A 25596-nucleotide genomic window follows, 5' to 3' on the forward strand; every position below is an offset into this window, starting at 1 on the left:
GATCAGCCAGGAGGAAGTCAAATTCCTCAGGCTGACCGTAAGGGCGAGTGAAAGGGCCATAGATGAGGCTAGGAGGAAGGCAGTACAGGAGCTAACAGCCCCCAAGAATGTGACCGGGGTAAGGTCTTTTCTGGGACTCACAGGGTACTGCCGGGACTTCATGGAGGGTTACGCAGCCACGGCAGCCCCTCTGCTTCGGTTCCTCTGCAAGGGAGTCGAGTGGGAGTGGGATCAGAACTGCCAGGAAGCGTTCACTTGCCTCAAAGGGAATTTGCAGATGGCACCCGCATTGGGAGTCATCAACGGTGGGGAAGAATTCTTCTTAGAGGTAGCAGCCAGTGGGGATAGCTTGAGCGCGGTGTTGCTCCAGGAGCGACACGGCAAGCTACGGCCCGTGGTCTACTCATCTAGGGTTCTCACCGAGGTAGAACAGGGATATTCCAACTACGAGAGGCACCTTCTAACCACGCATTGGGCTGTAAAACGCTCTCAGCTTTTTACGGGTTCATCCCCAATAGTTCTCTTGACCCACCGCATAGCCACTCAGATGCTTTTGGATGGGAGAATCAAAGATGGGACGGTGAGCACTGCCCGCATTGCTCGCTGGACATTACTGCTTTCACAGTTGAACTTGAGAGTGCAGGGGTTACATAGAAACATAGAAGATAGGGGCAGGAGTAGGCCATTCGGCCCCTCGAGCCTGCTCCGCCATTCAATGCGATCATGGCTGATCATCCAAGTTCAGTACCCGGTCCCTGCTTTCTCCCCATACCCCTTGATCCCTTTAGCCTTAAGAAATATATTCAACTCCTTCTTGAAAATATTTAATGAATTAGCCTCTACTGCCTTCTGTGGTAGAGAATTCCACAGGTTCACCACTCTCTGGGTGAAGAAATTCCTCCTCATTTCTGTCCTAAAAGGCCTACCCCTTATCCTTAGACTGTGACCCCTAGTTCTGGATTCCCCGACCATCGGGAACATCCTCCCTGCATCTAGTCTGTCCAGTCCTGCCAGAATTTTATAAGTTTCAATGAGATCCCCTCTCATTCTTCTAAACTCCAGCAAGTACAAGCCCAATCGACCCAATCTCTCCTCATACATCATTCCTGCCATCCCAGGTATCAGCCTGGCAAATCTTCGCTGAAATCCTTCCATGGCAAGAATATCCTTCCTCAGATAAGGCGAACAAAACTGCACACAATACTCAAGATGTGGTCTCACCAAGGCCCTGTACAACTGCTGCAAGACATCCTTGTTCCTGTACTCAAACCCTCGCGCTATGAAGGCCAACATACCATTTGCCTTCTTAACCGCCTGCTGCACCTGCATGTTTACCTTCAGTGACTGGTGCACAAGGACACCCAGCTCTCGTTGCACTTCCCCTTCTCCCAATCTATTGCCATTCAGATAATAATCTGCCTTCCTGTTTTTGACACCAAAGTGGATAACCTCACATTTATCCACGTTATATTGCATCTGCCATGCTTCTGCCCAATCACCCAACCTGTCCAAATCATCCTGGAGTTTCTCGGCATCCTCCTCACAGCACACACGCCCACCCAGCTTTGTGTCATCTGCAAATTTGGAGATATTACATCTAGTTCCCTTGTCTAGATCATTAATATATATTGTGAACAGCTGGGGTCCTAGCACCGATCCCTGCGGTACCCCACTAGTCACTGCCTGCCACTCGGAAAAAGACCCGTTTATTCCAACTCTTTGCTTTCTATCTGCCAACCAGTTCTCTATCCAAGTCAATACCTTGCCCCCAATCCCATGTGCCTTAACTTTACAGGCTAATCTCTTATGTGGGACCTTATCAAAAGCCTTCTGAAAGTCCAAATACATCACATCCACTGGTTCTCCCTTATCTATTTTACCAGTTACATCCTCAAAAAATTCCAGTAGATTAGTCCAGCACGATTTACCTTTTGTAAATCCATGTTGACTTTGTCCGATCCTGTCACTGTTTTCCAAGTGCTCTGCTATTACATCTTTTATTAGGGTTGACCGAGCCAAAGCTAGCAGCCAACATGATTTACCCAGGGTTGGCCCACATGTGTACGGTAGAAGGGGTGTGGGGTGTAGATGAAGGATTCCGGGCCGGGATACACCCGACGGGCCGGGACATCTATATAGACGGGTCCAGTTCGGTTGTGAAGGGGGAGCGTCTCACCAGGTGCGGAATCTATGACCCTACGACTAAAATAGCGAAGGCCATTAAACTCCCCAACACCCTGAGCGCTCAGCATGCCGAACTGGCGGCGGTGGCATACGTGGTCACCCACCCCGACGAGTTCCCTACCCCCTACACCATCTGTTCGGACTCTATGTTCACGTGCAACTCATTCATGGAATACCTGGCAATCTGGGCCAGGTGCGGATTCAAGTCCGCAGATGGGAAGCCCCTAGCAACAGCACCGCTGCTAGGTAAAATTTTGGAGGCCACAGGCACCCGGGGAGATCACTATATTCACAAAGTTAAAGTGCATTCAAAGACAGAGTCCAAGTGGGAGGACAACCAAAAGGCAGACGAGCTGGCCAAACAGGGGGCCAGGGAAGGAGTATTCTGGGATCCGTACAAAGCAGGTCTGGTAACCGCAATCCGGGACAAGGGAGGCACACAGTGGGTAGCTTTGGCCCCGGACTTAAAGCAAGTCCAAGCCCAGGATGCCGTCCTTAAGGCCATCCTGGTAAAGAGAGAGAATGGGGGGTCCATAGAAGGTCCGTTCGGGACAGCGGACATTCGTATCAAAGAGGGGATACTTTTCAAAGGGGATCGGTGGGTAGTCCCAGCGCAGCACCGAGAGGAGTTCCTCAAGTTGGCCCATGGGGGCTCAGGAGCGAGACACCCAGGGCCGGAAACTACCTGGCAAAGGCTTGAGGAGACAGGGTGGTGGCCCCAGCTCAGGGAGGATGCCTGAGTTTTTTGTGCGCACTGTTTGGTGTGTGCAGCCAATAACCCCAATCCGCAGCGCAGGAAAGCCCCCATAGGACACACCAGGAGGGTAGAGGGGCCGAGGCGGTCCCTGCAGGTCGATTTAATTGGACCACTGCCCACCACTAAAGCAGGCAACAAGTACTGTTTAGCCCTGGTGGATGTATTTTCCAAGTGGGTGGAAGCCTTCCCCTGCCGAGCAGCCATGGCACTAGCAACAGCTAGAATCCTGGTGAGGGAAGTGTTCTCCCGGTGGTCGTGGAGTCCGACCAAGGGAGCCATTTCACGGGGCAGGTGATGCAGGCCACCTTAAAGCTCTTGGGAATACAAGGGAAGTGGCATGTGGCTCACAACTTCCAGTCATCGGGGATTGTGGAGCGCATGAACCGGACACTGAAAGAAAGACTGTGGAAGGAGATAAGCCCATTCCTGCAGAGATGGGACGAGGTCTTACCTCTAGTCTTAATGGGTGTCCGGGCCAGCCCCTCCAGAAGCACAGGGTACTCCCCACACAAGCTTATGATTGGGAGGATTATGCGCACCCGAACCCATGGGTTGGCGCCGGTCCTCACCGAAGCACAAGGTCAGGGAGGTAAACCAGGACAGGTTTGTCCAGAATCAGTACAAGACTTTAAAACAGTTTCACTGGCAAGCAGCCAGTAACCTGGGGAGCCAGCACCAGAAAAATCGGCTGCTGTTAGAGCCCCAGAGAACCCACGAGTGGGAGGTGGGAGACCAGGTAATGGTCCGTAATTACACCCGAGTAGGGGCGTTCGAGCCACTGTACATGGGGCCTTATAATATCGTGGATAAAGCGAGCCCCATGGTATATGCAGTAAAACTCCCGAAACGCACGAAATGGCTTCATGTAAACCAGTGCAAGTTGTTTAACCCCGAGGAGGGGAAAACAAAGGTCAAAAGGCACCAGGGCACAGCCATGAGCCTGGTGCACGCGGGTCTTCCTCCCATGGTGTGGGACGATGATGACCCGGAGGACGGGGCGGTAAGGAGGAGCAGCTGGGTCCCACGGCCTAGGGTGCTGTGGGCGCCTCCCTACTCGCCGACCACGAGCCGCAAGAGGCCCCGATGGGAGAGGTCTTAAATGGGGCGCCCGTTAATGCGGCAGGGACCACTGTAAATATTTTGTAAATAACCAAAACCAGATCCATGGAAGAAAACCCTCTCACAGAACGGAACTGTTTTGCTTTTGTTTTTGCTGGGAACCAAAGGAGATCGGAGGAACAAGGGGATATGGCCAAAAAATTTATCATACTTCTATTCCTAATGATGATCGGGACTGGCAGCATGGAAAGAGGAGACACCGAGGTATCCTTCTTCTACGGCTGCACAGCAGCGAACAGGCCTACCATGACACGGAGGGTAGGACAGGGGACATGGATGGAATGGCCACTTACTTCCACGAGGGAAGGTGGCCAGGGTGGCTGGGATCGAACTCGACTCGGTACTCCGGCACCGAGGGTTTCACGTATGGAGAAGCTTCCATACGGTGTCCCAAACTGAAGGCCATAGCCACACGGGTTAGGGTGACCGAGGGGAAACGCGTCTGTCTAAGATGTGAGAGACACATTCCCTTGGGACGGTGGTTGTGGTTAAGGAAGTTGGGCCAGACCAATAGTAACCGATCCGCGGACTGGGAGAAACTGGGAGACGATACGTACCGACAGATTACGGGGGCGAGGGGGGAGTAGAGGTGTGCTGGAATAAATGGTGGGAAGAGGAACAGGGAATTTACGTGTGTATGTGGGGGTCGGAACGGGTCTGCCCGGCGGGTGTGTCGGTCGCCTTCTTGCGGCAGTGGCAGGATTCCGGGACCGGGATTGGATGGGATCAGAGTGGGGACTCCTGCGTGATCCCAGCCCAACACAGTAAATTCCATGGAACTGGTAGCACACAAGAGGAAGCCCCTGCCCACAGCCCCACCGGTACAGGAAACACAGATTAGTTGCCCCGCCACCGCACCAGGACTGAGGAATGGGTTAGTGTTAGTACCAAGACATTCACTACGAAGTCGCGTCAGTCATTCTAAATTTAACCCGGGTACAGCTGCCCCGGTGGTGTCCGGTAGAAACGGAAAAATTATATGAGGCCCTGTTGAAGGAAATGTTCCAACAATTTTATGAATTAAGTTACGGGGACGTGAATCGGGAAAGTCTGTACGATTTAACGGTAAACCATCACGTTGGTTCAGGGAGATATAGACGGGGGGTATTTAATGATGCAGCTACAGCCTTCAGCACAGGCATGTCCATTATCAAGAGTATGGACGATACACAGTTGCAGATGCAGGTCAACGCCTTAAGGGACCAGCTGTGAAAGATACTGGGGGAGGGTAATGAGCTAGAGGGATCGGAGTTACGGGAGGACCAGGCTATGACGATACATTTAAAGGAAGTCATAGCCGAGCAGGAGGCATATGCTCAGATGATCAATAGTTTGATCAGGGAGGATCAGAATGCCTCGGCGCACGCAGCGAAAAACGATGCGTGTGTGTTGTACGATGCGTGGCTGCTGAACGAAGGGTGCAGTAATTTGGAGGACCTACAGCAAGGTCGCGTCCCTTCATGGGTCAGCAACCGGCACCTCACTGCGCTCAGCCCGTACGAAAATTTAATGAGCCCATGCCAACTCCGACTGGCCTCAGAGGCATACCCGGTCCCAGTTGACTGTGGCCAGTCCAACCACACTGTAATGGGGATTGTACTCCGGATGCCAGTAATGGGCGGGTCACCGCGGCTGGCACCGGTATACAGAGTAGAGAATATTGGCGCCCTAAGGGTCGGGGTGCACGTGCGACATCATGGGGCCCCACCGTTTGTTGTAAAGTGGGAGCACGCCATGACCGGCACTGACCTCAATGGATGCCAAAGCACGTGGTTTTGTGTCCCCAGCATTTGAATGTGTTTAATCGGCCGGTGTGCGGGTTTGAATTAGAGGGTGCGGAGCCCATTAATTGCACCATGGAGGTGATGGCCCAAAGCCACGTTCAACCCCAGGCAGCATATGCGGGAAGAGGAATGTACTGCATCACGACAAGCATGGACCAGTACCGGGTACACAACGACACTTGATGCCCGGTCACCGATAAGACTTTTTGCTTCAAACCCCACACAGTAGTTCAGGTGGCTCAAAAGCGCATCATTGCCATTCCAGAGCCCACCTCATGGTGAACAACACGGTACAGGACCTGCAGCAATATGTAACATGGTTCAGGTATGAAATTCCTCCTCTGCCCGAACACCTCACAAAATTAATAAAGGAAGTTGAACTCTCCCAAAAGCATTTCTATACCCTCGAGCAACGGAACAGGGAAACGGGGAATGAGATAAAAGAACTGCTTTCTCCGCCATGATGGGACATCGGTCTGAATATCGAGATTCCCCCATGGATTCGTGTGATTTCTCATGTGAATGTAGTAGTTCAATGTGTGTTAGTGTTTTACCTTCTCCGGTTGTCATGCAGAAAGCGAAGTAAAACAATCCGAAACCAGTGGCAAGCTTTGATTAAAGAATAGCCCAGAGTTGACTGTCTGTTTGAAAATATATCTGTAACTGTGATGTGATTTGTTGTATAAAGTGTGAGATACAGGACCCTGGGGTAAAATTTGAAGTACGGTTTGGTTGGGATATACAGTGCGCCTCGTGCAGCGGAAGACGACAGAACTTTTGATGATATTTCTGTATGGGAAAAGTTGAAATATCAAAGGGGGCCTGTAGCAGTCGGCGCAGACTCCATGGATTTTTAGATCATGAACATGTACCCTTATTAAAAACTGGACAGGCTGTTTGGGGGGGAAGCTGTGGATAAACACTCAAGCTGAAGGTGGCTGACGTAACCAGGTTGCATTTGTATGGTAACGGACTGTCCTTGGGAATAATGGCCCAAGAGGCCCACTCCCAAGTCATGAATAACAAGGCTGGCGACTCATTGTTTCTGAAGAAGATGAGCTCGTTAAGTTAAATCGGCTGGGAGATCGAAACGAGATCTAAACCATCCAAACCTGGGAGGAGGCCTGGAAACAATTTCCCTGAGGCCATGTGTCCATTAAAACGCATCAAACAGTACCCATGGATTGGAGGGTAGCTAATGTTACCCCACTATTCAAAAAAGGTGGTAGAAAGAAAACGGGGAATTATAGACCAGTAAGCCTGACATCGGTAGTGGGGAAAATGCTAGAGTCCATTATAAAAGATGTAATAGCAGAGCACTTGGAAAACAGTGACAGGATCAGACAAAGTCAACATGGATTTACAAAAGGTAAATCATGCTTGACTAATCAACTGGAATTTTTTGAGGATGTAACTGGTAAAATAGATAAGGGAGAACCAATGGATGTGGTGTATTTGGACTTTCAGAAGGCTTTCGATAAGGTCCCGCATAAGAGATTAGCGTGTAAAGTTAAGGCACATGGGATTGGGGGCAAGGTATTGACTTTGATAGAGAACTGGTTGGCAGACAGAAAGCAAAGAGTTGGAATAAACGGGTCTTTTTCCGAGTGGCAGGCAGTGACTAGTGGGGTACTGCAGGGATCGGTCCTAGTACCCCAGCTATTCACAATATATATATTAATGATCTAGACGAGGGAACTAGATGTAATATCTCCAAGTTTGCAGACGACACAAAGCTGGGTGGGCGTGTGTGCTGTGAGGAGGATGCCGAGAAACTCCAGTATGATTTGGACAGGTTGGGTGATTGGGCAGAAGCATTGCAGATGCAATATATCGTGGATAAATGCGAGGTTATCCACTTTGGTGTCAAAAACAGGAAGACAGATTATTATCTGAATGGCAATAGATTGGGAGAAGGGGAAGTGCAACGAGACCTGGGTGTCCTTGTGCACCAGTCACTGAAGGTAAGCATGCAGGTGCAGCAGGTGGTTAAGAAGGCAAATGGTATGTTGGCTTTCGTAGCGAGAGGGTTCGAGTACAGGAACAAGGATGTCTTGCTGCAGTTGTACAGGGCCTTGGTGAGACCACATCTTGAGTATTGTGTGCAGTTTTGGTCGCCTTATCTTAGGAAGGATGTTCTTGCCATGGAGGGAGTGCAGCGAAGATTCACCAGGCTGATACCTGGGATGACAGGAATGACGTATGAAGAGAGATTGGGTCAATTGGGTTTATACTCGCTGGAGTTTAGAAGAATGAGAGGGGATCTCATTGAAACTTATAAAATTCTAACAGGACTAGACAGACTAGATGCAGGATGTTCCCGATGGCTGGGGAGTCCAGAATCAGGGGTCACAGTCTAAGAATAAGGGGTAAGCCATTTAGGACAGAGATGAGGAGGAATTTCTTCACCCAGAGAGTGGTGAACCTGTGGAATTCTCTCCCACAGAAGGCAGTAGAGGCCAATTCATTAAATATTCAAGAAGGAGTTAGATATATTTCTTAAGGCTAAAGGGATCAAGGGATATGGAGAGAAGGCAGGGACAGGGTACTGAATTTGGATGATCAGCCATGCTCTCATTGAATGGCGGAGCAGGCTCAAGGGGCCGAATGGCCTACTCCTGCTCCTATCTTCTATGTTTCTATATTTCTATGTTTAAAACCACAGACAGTGGTCTGTGCATTGGAGGGGTATATCAGAGAGCCATTTTGGATAGCCCCCTCTCTCTCTCTCTCTCCTGCCCTCTCCACAATGGAACCTCAAGAGGAGCTGAGCCTTGCTCTTCCAACCGAGACAGACTTCGACTCAGACTAGGACTCGCATGCCGCAACGCCAGTACGGAACCAGGTAGCCGAGACATATGGGCGGAAGCTGCAAGCAAGATCAAGGGCAATCTAGGTGAGCATTGCCAAGCCTGCACACCCACAAGATCACTTAGCTGTGTGAGGGGGTGCCTGTATGTTCCTACCAAACCAGAGGGACTTTAGCGTTGAAAGGGTCCTGTGATAGTTTAGTTCACGGGAGGGTGTTTTTAGGCCATGGTAAGTCAGCATGGTAGGGGCTTGTTGGACAAGTCAGGGTTGTACTGTTTTAAACTGTACTGTTGTGTTCACACTGCTCGTACTGTATGCGAGTGGAGTGGTTTTGTCAATCTTAATAAACACTGTACAGGTGGGCCCGAAAACGCTGTCCGTGTTCCAATCTGTCCTCAGTAATCCCTATCATCCAGAACTTGTAATAAGGGGGTTTGCGTGCTCGCTACGGGCGGGGCGAAACCACTTACAATAATTGGCGATTGCGACAGGGCCTATAGGAAATTGGCCACCGCAGAAACCGGTTACAGTGGTGAGCAGGCTAGATTTTTACTGTTGATGTTCCTACAATGACAGAATTCACTTGTAAGTTTTCCTACCATTTGTTCCACTTCAAAATATGTGCCATTTGCGCAGTGATTGTGGAGGTCGGATTCCATGTGGTCTCCAGTTGCTCGATGAATGATTTTTATTATGCATTTTTATTATTAAGGCTTGTCTCTGGTTCTAGATTGGCTGTTGAATCTTGCATTTATAAAGCACCTTTTTGCATCCTCAAGGTGTCCTAAAGCACTTTACATACAGCCAATGAATTACTTTAGAAGTGTAGTCACTGTTGTTATGCGATCAGTTGTGACAGCCAGTTTGCACACCCCAATGTCCAGCAAATAGTGAGATAAATGAGGAGTGAATCTATTTTTAGTGGTGCTGGTTGAGTGATAAATGTTGGCCAAGCCATCGGAACAACACCCCTGCTCTTCTTTGAATAGTGCTGTGGGAGCTTTAATGTCCATTTGAACAGGCAGATAGGGCCTTGGTTTAAAATCTCATCCAAAAGTTGGGATCTCCTACAAAGACGCACTCCCTCAGTATTGCACTGAAATGTCAGTCTAGATTATGTGCTAAAGCCCATGGCGCTCAGAGGGTGGGTTCAGAGGCAGGGTCAGCTGTTAAATTCAAAATGATTGACGGCGGGCTGGGAACCCGCCGCGAACCTGCCTCCTCGCCAGTTTCCAAAGTGGCAGGTCTGCGACTTCAGCACAACAACACCAACCTTCTCCGCAATCACCTGATGCTTCAGGACAGAGGGCATCAGCACCCGACAACATTGCTGCCCGGGAGGCCAGCGAAGGCATCACCATGGCCAGATTTACTTCACTTGGCGCTGTACACCCTGGCTGCCACATGATGTGCCAGGTTAACACCACACCAGCACCATAAGACATTCCTACAATGCCCAAGCCGTTCCTTTCACACTCATCACCATTGCAGGGGGTACCGTGATGTCTAACCATTCACTGCAACTCACTAAGACACTTCCAAAGGTGAACACAGATCTGTACAATAAGGCAAAGTGTTGAAAATAAAGATTTAAATGTTTGACAACACATTAACAGAAAATTTACATGAACATTGCATAGAATACCCAAGTGCCTACCATTATGTGTTGTTAGTTGCTATGATTGCACTAGGATGAGGGTGCGTGTGAGGGGTGGCTAGTGAGATGGGGAAATGATAATGTAGATAGAGAGGGATGGGTGGAGGTGCAAGGTAAGTTGGTGTGAGTAAGGATGTGTAGGAGTAGGGTAGGGAAGGCAGAGTTATGTGGATGTGATGAGTGGCACAGCAGGATGACATTGAGTGTGGCTTTGCAGTAACGTTTCGTGATCATTGAAAGGTTTGCACCACTGCAGCCTGGTCCTCCTGACGTCATCCCTGCTTATGCCCTCCTGTGCAATGTGCAACCAGGCTGTGATGGTGTCCTGGGGAGGTCCCTTCCGCCCATGGGAAGGGAAGAGAACCTCCCTGCATGCTGTCACTCCCTCCATAAGCATATGGAGGGAGTCATGCGTGAGCCTGGGTGCAGCCGTGCAGTGCTTGTCAGTGTTTGCAGCACCTCAATGCTGTAGAACACTGACAGCACAAATGTCAAAATCAATATGGCCATGGTCCCTTTACGGAAATCGGCTGATGATGCATCATCAAATGATGTCATCAGACCCGCTTCCTAGTAATTGGCCGGGAACCCCACAGGACGGGCTTAACAATGGCCAATCTGCGGAAAATCATTTTCAGAGAGCAGCTACAGATGGGAGCGGGACCGGCATTGCCAACCAGATCTCCCGCCGCCATTCCGACTCCGCAGGGAAAATCCTGCCCCTGGAGTGGGACTTGAACCCATGACCCTCTTTCTTTTCTTTACTTATAACTATTTTTAATATGGGCTGACCTCACCTGAATGATCTAGATCGGGAGTACACAGCTATTTACTTTGGCCAATGAGTAGTTACTGCATCGGGCTGCTAATGAAGAGTTCAGTGCAGTAGGGCTGTCACATAACGTTAGATGTGCCCCACTGTACTTAATGGTTCACATAATGTCATGCTCAAAGTGCCACCTACAAACACAATGCCATTGTAATTTTATGACAGCTCAGTGTTTTTAATATATTAAAGATATAATTTTATTGCACATGATCTAACAGAAGCAAACCTAAAAACATTGTGCTATTTTACTTAAAAGTAAAAAAAGAACAATATTTTGGTTTTAATTTCAATATATTTATTCAGCATTGGGGCAGTATGAGCCAGTTGGTTATGATTATTATCCGTTCGCCTCTATGACCTGGAATCACATTCAGCAAAGGCTGATGGATGAAAATATTTGCCGTAAGGATCCTGTGTGAAATTATTTTGTGAACTTTCAATCTGGTGGGCACAGTTTCCCTAACACAAAATTGGGCATAACTCCATGCTAATTTGGCAATCTTGTTTCCTGGCATGGGAATTGTATAAGAGGAAATGCTGAGCCTGGATAAGCTTTATTGTTGATACAGAGAGAGCTTTAGTCTGCATCTGGATTTTGCTATATCTGACCGGTTGACAACATTGGGTCAAAAAAGTGGTAAAGTGTTTCATTAACACATTGACATCTCATATCTTGACGCACAAGTTTCAACCATTTCCTCTCACTGTACTGTGCAGGTAATTGTGATGCATGAAGTCATTCTCAACCTGTCACACTGATATTTTTCTGATTATATCAGTGCAATGTTATCAATGTATGCGTTGACTTCACTTCCATGCTGCAGGTTTCTTGACATTTAAAGCTCAAAATTTGCTAAAGATCATAATCACTGCTTTGGAGACAACCAGGTAGCTCAGTTATGATATCCTGTTACATTACGAGATCCACAATTGTTGCTCAAAAATTACTGTTGCATTCAAATATTGTGAGGAGCTTCATTACAATGGTGTATATAAATGTATATAAGAAAGTGTCTGATATATCAATAGGACACATTGCGATTTTACAGTTATTCAGTTATGGGGAACACCATGCTGTACAAAATGATTCATATCTGTTATATTCAACCAACAAAGTTTTGATAAAAATAGCAGTAACAGTTTGGTCTCATTTATTTTTGAAATAGACTTTCTGGCTGGAATGTTCAAACTTGGTGGGGATGTGTAACGGGTGATAGTGGATTGGCTTCCCATTATACAGCCCGCCAAATTTTTCTTTCTATTGAAGTCAATAGAAACGAAAATCAGGCAGGGTGTCTAACGGGCGGCTGATCTGATTAAATGCCCCCACCGGAGCTCAACGTTCTGCCCCTAGTTTTTACATTAGAAAGAATGAACTTGCATGTATATAGCGCCTCTTACATCTGCAGGACATCCCAAAGTGCTTCACGGCCAATAAATTACTTTGGGAATGCAATCACTATTGTTATGAAGACACGCACAGCAGCCAATTAGTGCACAGCAAAGTCTCATAAACAGCAAATGAGATAAAGGACCAGTTATAAAATGTTTTGGTGGTATTGATTGAGGGATGAATGTTGGCCTGGGCATCGGGAGAAGCATTGTGCTCTTCTTCAAGAAAAGCGCCAAGGGATCTATTACAGGGCCTCAGTTTTAATATCTCATGTGAGAGACGACAAGTCCAATGATGCAGCACTCCCTCAGTGTCTCAGGTGTCTGCCTAGATTGTGTGCTCAAGTCAACAGTGGGGCTCGAACCTGCAACCTTCTGACTCAAGAGGTGTAAGTGCTACCACTGACCAATGCTGACACTGACATTAGAAAATACATGAATGAGGCTATAATCCACTTTGGAAAATGCAATCAAAATTTTCATTACGGAATAAAGTGTTAATCTATATTCGCAAAGAGCTCCCACCTGGATCACTTCTGGAAAATGTCGTGATTTTAATTGCTGTGTATGTTAATTTCAGTGAACTCCAGCTGATTTTACAGAACTCAAAATAGATATGGGATAAATTAGTTTAAGGGTTCACCTGAAAGGGTAGCTACAGAATTGATTCAAGTCTGGCAGAACCTTGTTTTACTCTCTGGCTCCTGCCTGATTCATAATCAAACTCTCTCATGCGCAGAATTCCTGACCTGGTCATTAAATTTAAAACTTTTTCAAAACATTTAAAAACAATTCTGTGAATGTTTAGAAAATGCCCAGGACACCTGAGGGAGCCTGTGAGCACTTTTTTCAAAGCCTGACTTGACACTGCACGGGAGAGCTGCAACATGGGATGTCAAACCCAAGTGGTGTGAGACTGCCTCCTCCAGGGCGGTCTTGTGCTGCTCCCCTGCAAAGTCAGGTCGGGCTCTGTACTTCATAGTTATGTTAAATAACAAGAGAAAGTGCTGGAAACACTCAGCAGGTCAGGCAGCATCGAGGAGAGAAACAGTCAACGTTTCGGATCGAACCCTTCGTCAGAACTGGAAAAGGTTAGGGAAGAGAGATTTTTAAGCAGGGGCAGGGAGGAAAGAACAAAGGGAAGGTCTGTGATAGGATGGAAGGCAGGAGAGATTGACTGACAAAAGGGATGATGGAGCAAGGCAAAAGGAGAGGTAATGGGACAAGTTAAGAAATAAAAGATAGCTCTAGATGATGTGTGAATGATGATGGCAGCAAAATTGTCCATAGTTATGTTCCTGCTGTGACCCTCTGAAGCAAAAGTAACAGCACAATAACAGCCTTAACTGGTCACCTAGGATGTAAGGATCAGTCTTTACCTTGTTATAAACCCTCGTACCGTGCGCTGTCCTCACCCAGCACACAACTATTGCTGGTCTTCCCTGTGAGTTAAAGAACAGATAGGGAAACTTTAATAGTGAGGCCTGAATGGATATGTGGGTGAACCCATTCTCCCAGCTGGAAAAGGGGTAGATGAGATTAGAGGCAAGCAGTCCTCACAGTGCTGAAAGTAGGAGAGGCCGATGGGGGCAGAAGCAGTTGAACAATTTAACCATGGAGTCAGTTTGCTTTTGTTTAAATTGGTTTAATTTTTTTTACTGAATCCATAAATAATTGTAACTGACAAAGTGAAAAAATGTCCTTAAGACTATATAAGTATTACTAAACTCATTACAGTTTTGTATACAGTACATACAGAATGTGCTTTTACAGGTAATTAGAACAACAATTAAGTTACAGAGAAACAGTCAAGTACTGCTCGTCCTGAAGCTTACTCAATTTTCAACCAATAGTTTGTGCAAAGTAACAGTTACAAAGGTACATTGTCATGTATACTACCAGAAACAATCCATAAAATGACCAAAAACACAAAATCACCACCTCTCTCTCTCTCTGTCTTAGCAAATACGTTTTTCTCCATACTAAAGTAAAAATGTTATAGTAACAATAGTCTGTCTCATAGCCAGTTAAGTACTTGCTACAAAAAACGTCTAATCTGTATTATTTTTTTTATTAATCAAGATATTTAGCTATTACACTGCAACTGGTTCTGAAGCTAGTTCAAAACTGTGAATATAAAACTTCACCCAAGTTTATATATGGTGAGAAGGCTGAACGGCTGCTACAGATCCTACACTGAAGAGGTACGCGGGAAAAAAAATGAGACTATTGTAGCAGACCTCATGGGTCATGTGGATCGGATTAATAATAAATAGAGTGAACATAAAGTGATACAGGTTTCCCCAAGGTGGAGGTGCATCCACTTTGCAGTAAATATCACAGTTTCCATCAAACAAAGCCACAAATCCATTACAGGACTTGAAGAAAATGTGTCGCCTGGGTTTAAACTGTATCCGATTAGAGCAATAGCTCTCTAATTGCTCCTCAGCATATCCAGTGTTATAGTGTAATCCACAGCACCTTTTCAATGTACTTTAGTACAATTTAAACCTTTAATAGTCAAACCTCACCCTCCACCACAATGTTACACGACACATAGGTTACTGTTTTCTGCGGTGTACATATTTAAATCTTTATCAAACAAGCTTGCTAATCTAAAAGATTACTTGGTAGTTTTATATAAAATTCGAAAAAAAAATGAACCTTTGACAGTCAGGTTACAATGTTGCACATTCCACTATTTAACAGCTCCTGATATTTTGATTGATCAGTATTATTCCCTGCTCACTTACCTTTCTTTTCATTTTCCTTGCTGTCTCTGTTGATCCTCCACTACTTTTCTCCCATGTTCATGGTGCACTGTTAGATTTCTGGAGGTTATAACACCAGTGGAAGGGTTGACACGGATGCTGAATCCTGTCACCTGATGCAGGGCACATATCACCACCCACCACCCCCCCCCGAGCCCCAACCAACCAACCCACCCACCCCCATCCACCCAAAAACATGTTACAGGCAAAAACGTGCCATTTTTCTCATTACTTTCATTGCAACTCCTGGTCGGTGAATGATCATTGCAGAATAAGTGCAGTATGTACTGAATGAGTTCAAATCTTACAGCGTTAGTTCTCTTTGTGCACCCAGTTTTCATTCTGGTGCTGTATGCTGGCTGGTAACATTTGGACAGCAAAGATTTAATGGTTTGGGCTCTTGGGCTATGGTCATGATGGATTACCTATCTCCTTGTTCACATTTAATTCCTGTCACAGGCTTTCCTTTCAACATGTGCTGCCATTTGCAGTGGTCAACCCTTTGTGTTTCTTTTGTCTTGCCTCAAAGCTTACAGCTTGGTATCTTTAGTGCTTGGATCACTGTATTAGTTTTTTTTAATTTAATACATTTAGAAATGTCTTTTCCCTGCTATTTTGGTACAATCAATCTGCTTGGGGAATTTATTGGGACCTGATCTGTCCTACATAATGGCACCCCCCACCCCCCCAACCTCCACCAACGTCCCCACCCCCCGCATACATTTATTTGGAACAAACATTAAAGTGAGCAGCCAAACTGCACTGTGTACTCAAGCACTGACCCCTATCGAGCTTGCTTTCCCAGTCCTGTGACCTCCCAATCTCAGTCAGGTTGTCAAGGGTGTCACTGAGCTGAAACAGGGAGGAAAAGCAAAAATCAGGGATTGAATCAGTGCGTACATTCTTGATTCAGAGCACCGTAGCTGGAGACTTGGGAATAACTCACCCGCTTCCCACTGAATCTTTGACATTGGTGAGGGGGTGGGGTGGCGGGGGTTGCACTGAAGGATATGGGAATAAACAATATGCAAAATGGGGGCAGGGGAAGGACAGGATAATGTTTCACAGTGAGAAAATAGCCAGGAGTACAATGTAAATGTCTTAATAAAGAAAACATCAATCCAGTAATGGAGGTATCTGACATCGAGTTGGTTTTGTAGCTAAATTGGAGGTATTCCAACTGGGGGAAAGTCAGATTAAACTCCCGATAAATGTTGTAATTATCTCAGTAAGTTGGAATGGATAATAATCATTTTAAAAAGTAGCTGTCATCCAAAGGCAGCAATAACATCGAAAGGTAGGCGTTATTCACACCAAAGACAGTTTGAGTTCTTGCTAATTGTCAAAGATAGCTGCTTGTGGGCTGAGGCGGCTAACTAATGTCAGGCTTTTCACTCATTATTCCTGGGAGAGGAAGCTTCGCTGTTGGGATGACAACAGGAAGGTACTTCTACTGATTTCAGAAGCCTTGCTGGCACCAGTTACCTCAGAACATGATTTACGATGGTAAGAGATCCCAGCTAATTAATAAGACAATTACTCAATTTTCAAATCAACTATTGTGTTGAGCACTGCATTATTTGAGAAATATTCAAACGATCACTGTATCTCCATCTCACATGCTAGATTTGTGACAATTTATTCTGTGGAATGCAATTTCTCAAGCGCCCTGTCTGCAATCCTCTACTTGTAGATTCCATATTTTGATATCCTGTCAACAACCTAAATAATTCTTTTAACATTTCATTTAAGACTTGCAACACCACTTTAACATTGTCAAATAGACTATAACACCATCTTCTAAATAGTAAGTTGTAACTACTGTTGTGCTTTAATCAATAAAATGTACATTAGCTTGAAAGCATCACTTTTATTTAGTTGGTGTCACTGTGTTATTTACAGATAATATACAAAGTATAACAGTGGTGTACTATATCCTTTCAAAACTACAAATCCCCTTCCACCTTTGTATCTTTCTCCCATTTTGACCTCTACTCCGTACATTGCAATTCTTACCAATACCACCACTCCCTAGGACAGCGGATGAGTTAGCCACTGATTTGAGGTGTGTCCTTGCTTTCCTAAGCTTTGTGACTGACGTGATCTGTACTGAGCAAAAATCTTCAATAGCTGCAGCAACACAGGTACCAGATTTCGCATGGAAATTGACTGCACAGATACTCTGTAACCATTGGCTCTTTCTGTTGGGCTTATTTTATGGTTGGTCTTCGATTTCACTGCAATGACTACAACAAAGAACTTGACTTGTATCGTGATGTTATAAGCAATTAGCTACGCACACTATCAGCCACAGGACTAATTTGACCCGCAAGAATTAAGGTATCAGAAAAATTGTCACTTGGCCTACTGAGCAGCATCCAACTGAAGAGGAAATTACATCTGGGGATCAATCCTCTTATAAAAGAAATAACTCCCCCTTTTATATCACTATCGCTACTATATCAGTGTCTTAATGATGTCCTCTCTGAGTCAGAAAGCCTGGACCATTGATGTCTGTAGCCATTCCATCAAAATGGCCTTGTATTGGGTGATAGAAGGTTAACTTATTGTGTAATGACTTTTCCTTTGCCTGCCTGCATTCCAAGGTGTATTGATCCATTGTTGTGAACAACTTTCTCTATCAACCTAGCTGAATCCATGGAAAATGTCAGTTTAAACATCAGTGGGAACCAGGATTTGAACCATGGCCTCCATCTATGAAAGTTCAAATCTCCACCTCCAGATCTACTTGACTATGATCATGCTTTGCTGACTCGCGTGTAAGCTATCCTTCCTTTCGGTCTTAAAGCCAATGCAGATTTCAGTTCTCAACCCTCAATTGGTTGTATGGCTGTGAAATGTGATCTCACACACATTGGTGGGTAATGTATAATGTTGCTGACACTTTTATGGCTTGACACACGTCACCATGGAATCATGACAGGAGAAGTCCCTGAGCCTATAAAGTTTTGAAAGTGTCTAGATAATTAAAATAACATCTGGCTTCAAATAATAATGTAATACTTTCACTTGCTAATGAAGATAAAAATCCATATTAACTGTAGTTAATTATCACTTAATGACCTATTTTGCACAGAAATTCCCAAGTACATTTCAAGGCCGCCCATATAATCCAGAAGATCACAGCATTGTTGTACTATAGGAACTCTTCTACTTGTGTGAAAGGTCACCACAAGTCATTCATTCCCAAGGCCAAATGACTTAAAAATCGTTCACCACTATACAATAAATGCCTCAACAGGCCAGCACTGGTCCAATATTTATATATAATTTCAAACTTGCAAATCACAATTTTCACAAACTTTGTTTTACAAATCCAGAGACTCCACCAGCTTTGTGACCGGTAGAAGTCTGAATATTTAACATGCTAATCTGTGGGAACGTCAATCTTCAGACCCACCTCCTAAAAGTCCTGTGCACCCCCCTATTTTTAAAATATGCCAAATTCCATCATCAGATTGTGCCAGTGCCTAAATCTCCACATCAAGCTTCACTGCACATGCAAGGCTCGTGTAGCGCCCGTCTGATCAGAAGTGTTAGAAGCATCATCAGTGCTAAAGGAGAATGAAGGTGAACAAAATGAAAAAGAGCAAGGGGTACATGTTAGAAAATTGAAGGAAAGAGAACATTGGAAAAGCGTAACTGAGCGTTTAACAAAATTACCAAAAATGGAAGCAGAAAAATCAATGTTGACAGGAAGAATGAACATGCTGAAAAAAGGAGGGAAAGTGTCACAGTGCCAGGCAAATAAGAGAAGCAAAGTGAGAGAAAGAAATGAAAGTGGATAGAAGAAGAAAGAGCAAGGGAACAGTGGCATCAAAAATGGACAAACATCTGCTTCTAGCACCTTCTACGGGATTGCTAAAACTTGTAGTGATTTTTCAGAATGACTGACAGTTTTTGGCTACCAGCTCTAGATGACTGACGTAAACTAACGATTGATAAATTTTCATTTCATTCACTTCAAACTGTCACTGAATTTAGCCTATTGGCATGATTGGTGATTTCAATGCCCACGTGACCGGCATTTCATTCGTCGGAAGCAAACTTGATAGAAATGCGCATGAAGTAAAAAAAAAGGATTGGTCTCACAGGTTCGAAAATCCATTTTGCAGAGTCACATGCCCACGGAAGAAACTCAATATCTTGTCAATGCTGCAAAGTTCTCGGGCATTCTTTCACTCGGCAAATAAAAAACGAGTCTTTCATTCTCTTGAGAAAAATACTACACAACTCCTCGCCACTGACAGGAAACGGTAGAAGTATGCTCGACAACAAATAGTTTTATTCTCGCTAGGATTAAACCATCCAAGACATCTGACTCCCTAGGCCGAGAATTCGAAACAACTATCTCATCATCCAGAGGAGCAGAAGAAATGCATGGAGGGAAAGCCAGCTGTGCCCCAAACTTGTGTGCAGAAATGGTCGCCCGTGAATTGGTCTACTTATAGTTTTACTGTACATGCTTAGAAGATGGAAATTTTTAACATACTATATGTTTAATTTGGGATGATATGGTACAAGCTTCCTTTTTTTGTTGAGCAAACACACCAATTCTGACTAATTACCAAATTAATTATCCAGCATCCCCCAAACCAAATAACTTCAATCTCCAAAAGTAGCAATACCAGTTGGCTAGAAATTCAACCATTGACTTTGTTACTCTAAGCCCTTTTAATTGTCGACCATGTCACATGGCTTCCTTTGATAGAAACTGTCAGGTGACCTGGACGGTACGCCACCATCCATTGTGCTAATGTACCAACTAAAATGAAAACCTTGAATAAAACAAGGAACTGATGTTGAGTGTCTCTGGAAAGACTGAAGCCTCGTGTAGTATGCCACTTTGTTTAGATAAACAAATTGCATTTGCTCGGATAACATGTCAGAAATTAGGGCGCGAGTAATTAGTGTGGTCTGACAGTGCCATTGTCCTCTGGCTGACTGGCAAATATTCCGGACTCTTGTTATTGTGGAATCGGTGACGCGCTTTTTTTAAGATCAAACAGTTACTTCTGTTTTGCTGGCTGTATGGTAATTACGGTGATGTCCTGGGATATAGTGGAGCTGCTCCACCGTGTTGTGCCGACGTGAAGCAAAGGCATGTCGCTTAGCAGCAGTGTGATTCGTTTGATTCGTATTTAAGGTATTGTACGAAGAGTTTGAGGCACTGGGATGCGAGTGCATTTTTGTCATCTTATAACGATCTAAGACGGGAGTGGATACAAAGACATCTGTGTGGGACTGGGACAAGGCCCTGGACATGGCCTTTTCTCGGAACACAGAGCGTTTGAGGGACATAACTTTATCCGGAGAGAGCAGAGGATCCTGGGACTGAAGACGTTCAGCTGACAACAGTTGTTCATCAGACAGGATGCGCTCATAAGAAATGATACATTCTTGAGGCACGTCTCTCTCCGGAGACAGGACCCTGTCCTGTGACATGGCCCGCACTGGCCGCCTAGGCCTCTCCCTGTAGTTACTGTGCTCCTGATTCATTTTCATAACGTGGGGAGGCAGGGTTCCTCGTGCTGCCAAGTCTGGCAGGTGCCTTCTTTTCATATAGTATTCATCGATCTCCTTCTCACCTGCAGGAAGGATGCACAACACCTTTTAGAATGGCTTTGTTAAGTCACCCACCGAATATTTCACATTTCTGAAAGGTAGCAGTATCACAGTTAAGGCTGCCACTTCGCCGGTTTTCGAGCGGGCAGTCCAATTTTTAAATGAGATGCCTGTCAATCTCTAGAGTGTAAACTGGATGCCAATAGTCTGAAGAGGAGCTCTGTACTTTTCACCTCTTGCTGTGTCTTGCGACGTGGAGGCATTGGTTGGCAGTATTTTCAGCAGCAGCAAAAAAAAACCATAAAAGCTCTTGCCAAAATCCCACTGCCCTCTTTGTCCCCACCCTCCATCCAGTTTGTTAAAAATACAGCAGCTCTAATTGCAATTTTATTTAGGGCAATTAAACTGCAATAGCTCTTAGGCTTCACTCAATAATATACATGGCATATATGACTTTTGTGCCTTCACTGTACACAGCAATCATTTATGTTTTCAGTTATAAACAGAATTAAACATCAGATATTCATGCAGACATATGTGCAATGTTGAATGCATTTGATTGTGGGATGCATGAGCTGCCATTCTTACAGATAAATACTGACAGAAAAATCTCCCATGAGGACAGGTATCAATGAGAAAAACATAGCTGAAGCAGACAGGCATCAGTAGAGTAACTGCAACTCTCATGGTACATACATCTCTCTTTGCTCAGCTGTCCAATGTGAAACTTGATCTGCCCAATTTTTCCAGCAAAGTTGTTACAATTCCCCGGGTGTTTGGTGCCAGGTTCCATGGTTAGACCGCACTTGTACTGCAGAGTTTGCTGGACTCGTGCCTCAGGTGCCTGTTCATCCCCACTGAGCGGCGGACCTGACTGAGTCACGGTTCATGTACAGACTGTACGCTTCAGTAACGTTTCTTTTCTTTTAGCTCAATCTGCCAGTCTTATTTAGTGATTTTAAGACGTGCGAATAAAGCCATAATTCTGTAAAAGGCTCTGGATTTTCTTGTGGGTTGGAAAAGATGGGCAATATCAGGTTATCCATCCCTACGTTATTAATGGTTCCTCGTGTCCCAGTGGCTAGGTTATACTCTGCTAGGCTCATTAGTACCTGCTGACTTCTTATATCCAGTACAAAATGCAGCCATCTTTGTTTACTTCTTTTATTTTCAGTTCTCTATATTTACATTTTTTTAATTCCTACTTTTTAGGTACAAGTGTGGTTTAAGCTTTTTTTTTCCAAAATACTTTTGCTTATTTTCTTTATGCATTTTAGAATTCCTGTTTTCATTTCTTGATATCTTGCACTTTGTATCGTTTCTCCATATGTCCAACCTTGGCTCTTTTCCCTTTTCTATCCTAAAATGTAATTATATTGGTGCTTTCTTCAATCCTTATTCCCTTATTTTATTCTTAATCATTTTTCCTTTGCTTTTTCAGTATTTTCTGTTTTTCTTTTGTTTTGTTCCATTTCCCTATCTACAATTTTGTGTGTTTTGTCTTCAGTTATTTTATTTTTATTTTGTTAAATTTCTTTCTTCCCCTTGTAGCATTTATGTTACTTTTATTTTTAGAATTGTTCTTGTTCTTGTTAATGTGGCCGGACTTCTTTGGAAGGCTTGGCTTGCAGACGCTGACTTCTTATTGCAGCTACAGTATCAGGCTCCAGGGCCTTTACCATAATGAATGTCCTTTACCATATAGAACTACTTCAAGAAAAGGTGGTTCTGTAATACCCTGGAACTCCTGGTGCTGTGAAATGGGCTCCATTCACATTTCACATTGCAGGGTGCACTCCACAGCAGCAGAGCAGTATCCTGACCATTGTGCCTTCCCCAGTGGTCGGAACAGGCCTGAAATCAAGACACCACATCACTGACCCCTTTGGGCAGGCTGAAGGGTTAGCCTACCTGTAGCCTGAAAAAATACCAGCCTCTGCTTCAGGTGGTATTGTTCATATTTGCCACTGGGGGCACTGTTGCTAGCCACCAAAAGAGGGGTATTTATTTGGTGCCCCTGCAGGAAGCAATTACACTTCTTTTGCCTTGCAACATAGCCAACAAAGTCAGGGCTCAACCAACACGCTGTAAGGAAATGGGCCATAAGGTGAGGTAATTTCTTCTCTCAGAGGGTCGTAAATCTGTGGAATTCTCTGCCCCAGAGAGCTGTGGAGGCTGGGTCATTAAATACATTTAAGGTGGAGATAGATTTTTACAAGATAAGGGAGTGAAGGGTTATGGGGAGTGGGTGGGGAAGTGGCTTTGAGCCCAAGATCAGCCATGATCTTATTGAATGGCGGAGCAGGCTCGAGGGGCCGAGTGGCCTATTCCTGCTCCTAATCTTATGTTCTTATGTAAGAGCACAGTTAACGTTTTCCACCCCTACAATGAGCTAAGTTGTTCATTGGACGTTCTATTAACAGTAAGAGCTGGACCATCGATGAATGATGGGTCACCATGAAGTTGAACAGTTGCCACTCTTGTTTGTGCAGCAGCTGGGATACTGCAAGCCTGAAGCGGTTGAAACGTAGCGGCTGTTAATAATAAAATAAATTACCAGCTCCGAGTTCCTAGGTATGATGCAAAATAATGTTAATGGAAAATTATGGGACACCTACTTAATCGTTTTAGTGAAGAATACTTGCTTAAGTCAGATTTGACTGCAGATTCATAAGATGGTGGAAGGTGCGACAGGCTCTGGTAGGATCGTGAGAAAGACAGATCGTATGGTTCGGTCGCAGAAGTAAGAATACTGTTCATCCGAGGTTTTTCTGTGGGAAAGGAGATAAAAAAGGAAGAATTGTGTCAGAACAAGTAAGGTGAGAGTCCAACAGCTTTTAAATCAATTTTCCCTCCTCCACTCCACTTTTGAAGGGGCTGGCACATGCTAAACATAGAAAGATAGGAGCAGGAGCAGGAGTAGGCCATTCGGCCCTTCGATCCTGCTCCGCCGTTCAATATGATCAAGGCTGATCCTCTATCTCAATACCATATTCCCACTCTCTCCCCATACCCCTTGATGCCTTTTGTGTCTAGAAATCTATCTATCTCCTTCTTAGATATATTCAGTGGCTTGGCCTCCACAGCCTTCTGTGGTAGAGAATTCCACAGGTTCACCACCCTCTGAGTGAAGAAATTTCTCCTCATCTCAGTCCTAAATGTCCTACCCCATATCCTAAGACTGTGACCACTCGTTCTAGACCCCCCAGCCAGGGGAAACATCCTCCCTGCATCCAGTCTGTCTAGCCCTGTCAGAATTTTATATGTTTCAATGAGATCCCCTCTCATTCTTCTAAACTCTAGTGAATACAGGCCTAGTCGACCCAATCTCTCCTCATACGACAGTCCTACCATCCCAGGAATCAGTCTGGTGAACCTTCGCTGCACTCCCTCCATGGAAGTGTGGTTCCATGGCAGTCCTCTAATACCTCGTTCAAGTGACCTTTCTAACGGGCCACAGAGTCAATCTGACCTCCATCTCCACACATCCCAGTGAGGGACGTTTCATAGCAACCAGCAATGGGAATCCGAGGTGATTTTTCTCCCCTCAGTCTAGGGGCACAGAGGCCAATGATAGCACCCCCACTGCTACCCCCACTGCAATTAGATAACCGACCATAGACTGGGGACCAAACACGGAACTTTTAAATCTGTACAGCTTAGTAATTCACCATGTTTTGGATTTAACGATCAGGCCAAGAGGGATTTCAAAACTCTAATTTATTGCAACCATTTCTAAGATGTAAACCAAATCAAATTGTATCTGAATACCTGCAGTGTAGCAGGCACTAATTTCAGGTTGTGTGGGTGAGATAGGAAAAGATGGAACATCTGAATACTTTCCTCAAACGCTGGAAGCTGTGATGTTGTTAGCACAGGGTGAAAATGTACACGAGACACCATTGTTACTAGGCCTTGCATTAGATGGAGGCTGTAATCTTATCTTCGCAGATGTAGCTCAGCGCCCAATGCTAATGCTACTATTGAGTAAAAGTGACAGCAGCGTTCAGTACAGGTTCACACAGCAAATCAAACTGATGAGGCTAGGGCTAGATAGTGGGAGTGGAAGTGGAGCCCCAGCTGTATGCATCAATGGAGAAATCAGCCAGAACTGCTGTGCACAAGTTTGACGTCCCCAGTTCTCTCCACTGGTTGCAGGTGATTATGGAGGCACCAGGATAAATTTTGACCCATCAGTCGGCCGATTGGCAGAGGGCAGCCACTGCCCGCCCGTGCCGGGGAACGAAGAGGTCCAAGTCATTTCTAGGCCCGGGTCTCCATTAAGTAGAAACGGCAAGCTACGGGTGCCAAACAGGCGCCCCGTGCAACTTGCTGGATTTGGGCCGGGGTGCTGTCTGGCGGTTGGGAGCAACCTGGGAGGGGTGGGGTGGGGTGGGGGAGGGGTAATCCAGGGTGGCAGTGGCCTCGATTATTTGTGATGCAGTCCGGAAGAAAACGTCTACTGCTCCTGGCCCCACAAAAATAGTTTTAAACTCATCTTTTTGGGTCTTTTTCTGCTGTAGGGGCAGTAAAATTCTCCCAAAATGGCAGTCGGGATCCAATGTATGTTACAGGACCCTGATTTGTATAGGAAAAGGACCTACCACTTGAAACAGGCATATGTTTTGGTTGGCCAGTGGTAGACTCTGTTAGAAATGGCAGTGCCTGGAACATCCGCATTAGTAGGACAGCAAGTCTACCGATGC

The 25596-nt window shown here is 45.3% G+C and overlaps 1 protein-coding gene across 1 annotated transcript in view; it reads right to left on the reverse strand.

The window, feature by feature from the left end:
* Positions 1 to 17159: 17159 nt before the first annotated feature.
* LOC147102691 (protein shisa-6-like) overlaps positions 17160 to 25596 on the reverse strand; it is a 631586-nt gene continuing 623149 nt past the window's right edge. The window contains exons 7-8 of the mRNA XM_085963410.1: positions 23509 to 23661; positions 17160 to 20913 (exon numbers count right to left, since the gene is read on the reverse strand). Coding sequence (XP_085819536.1) covers positions 20327 to 20913; positions 23509 to 23661 — 740 coding nt within the window. The 3' untranslated portion in view covers positions 17160 to 20326. The remainder of the gene's footprint in view (positions 20914 to 23508; positions 23662 to 25596) is intronic.

This window comes from Somniosus microcephalus, chromosome 21 (assembly GCF_052327205.1).
Source record: "Somniosus microcephalus isolate GS21.2 chromosome 21, FLI_Smic_1.0, whole genome shotgun sequence".
NCBI lineage: Eukaryota > Metazoa > Chordata > Chondrichthyes > Squaliformes > Somniosidae > Somniosus > Somniosus microcephalus.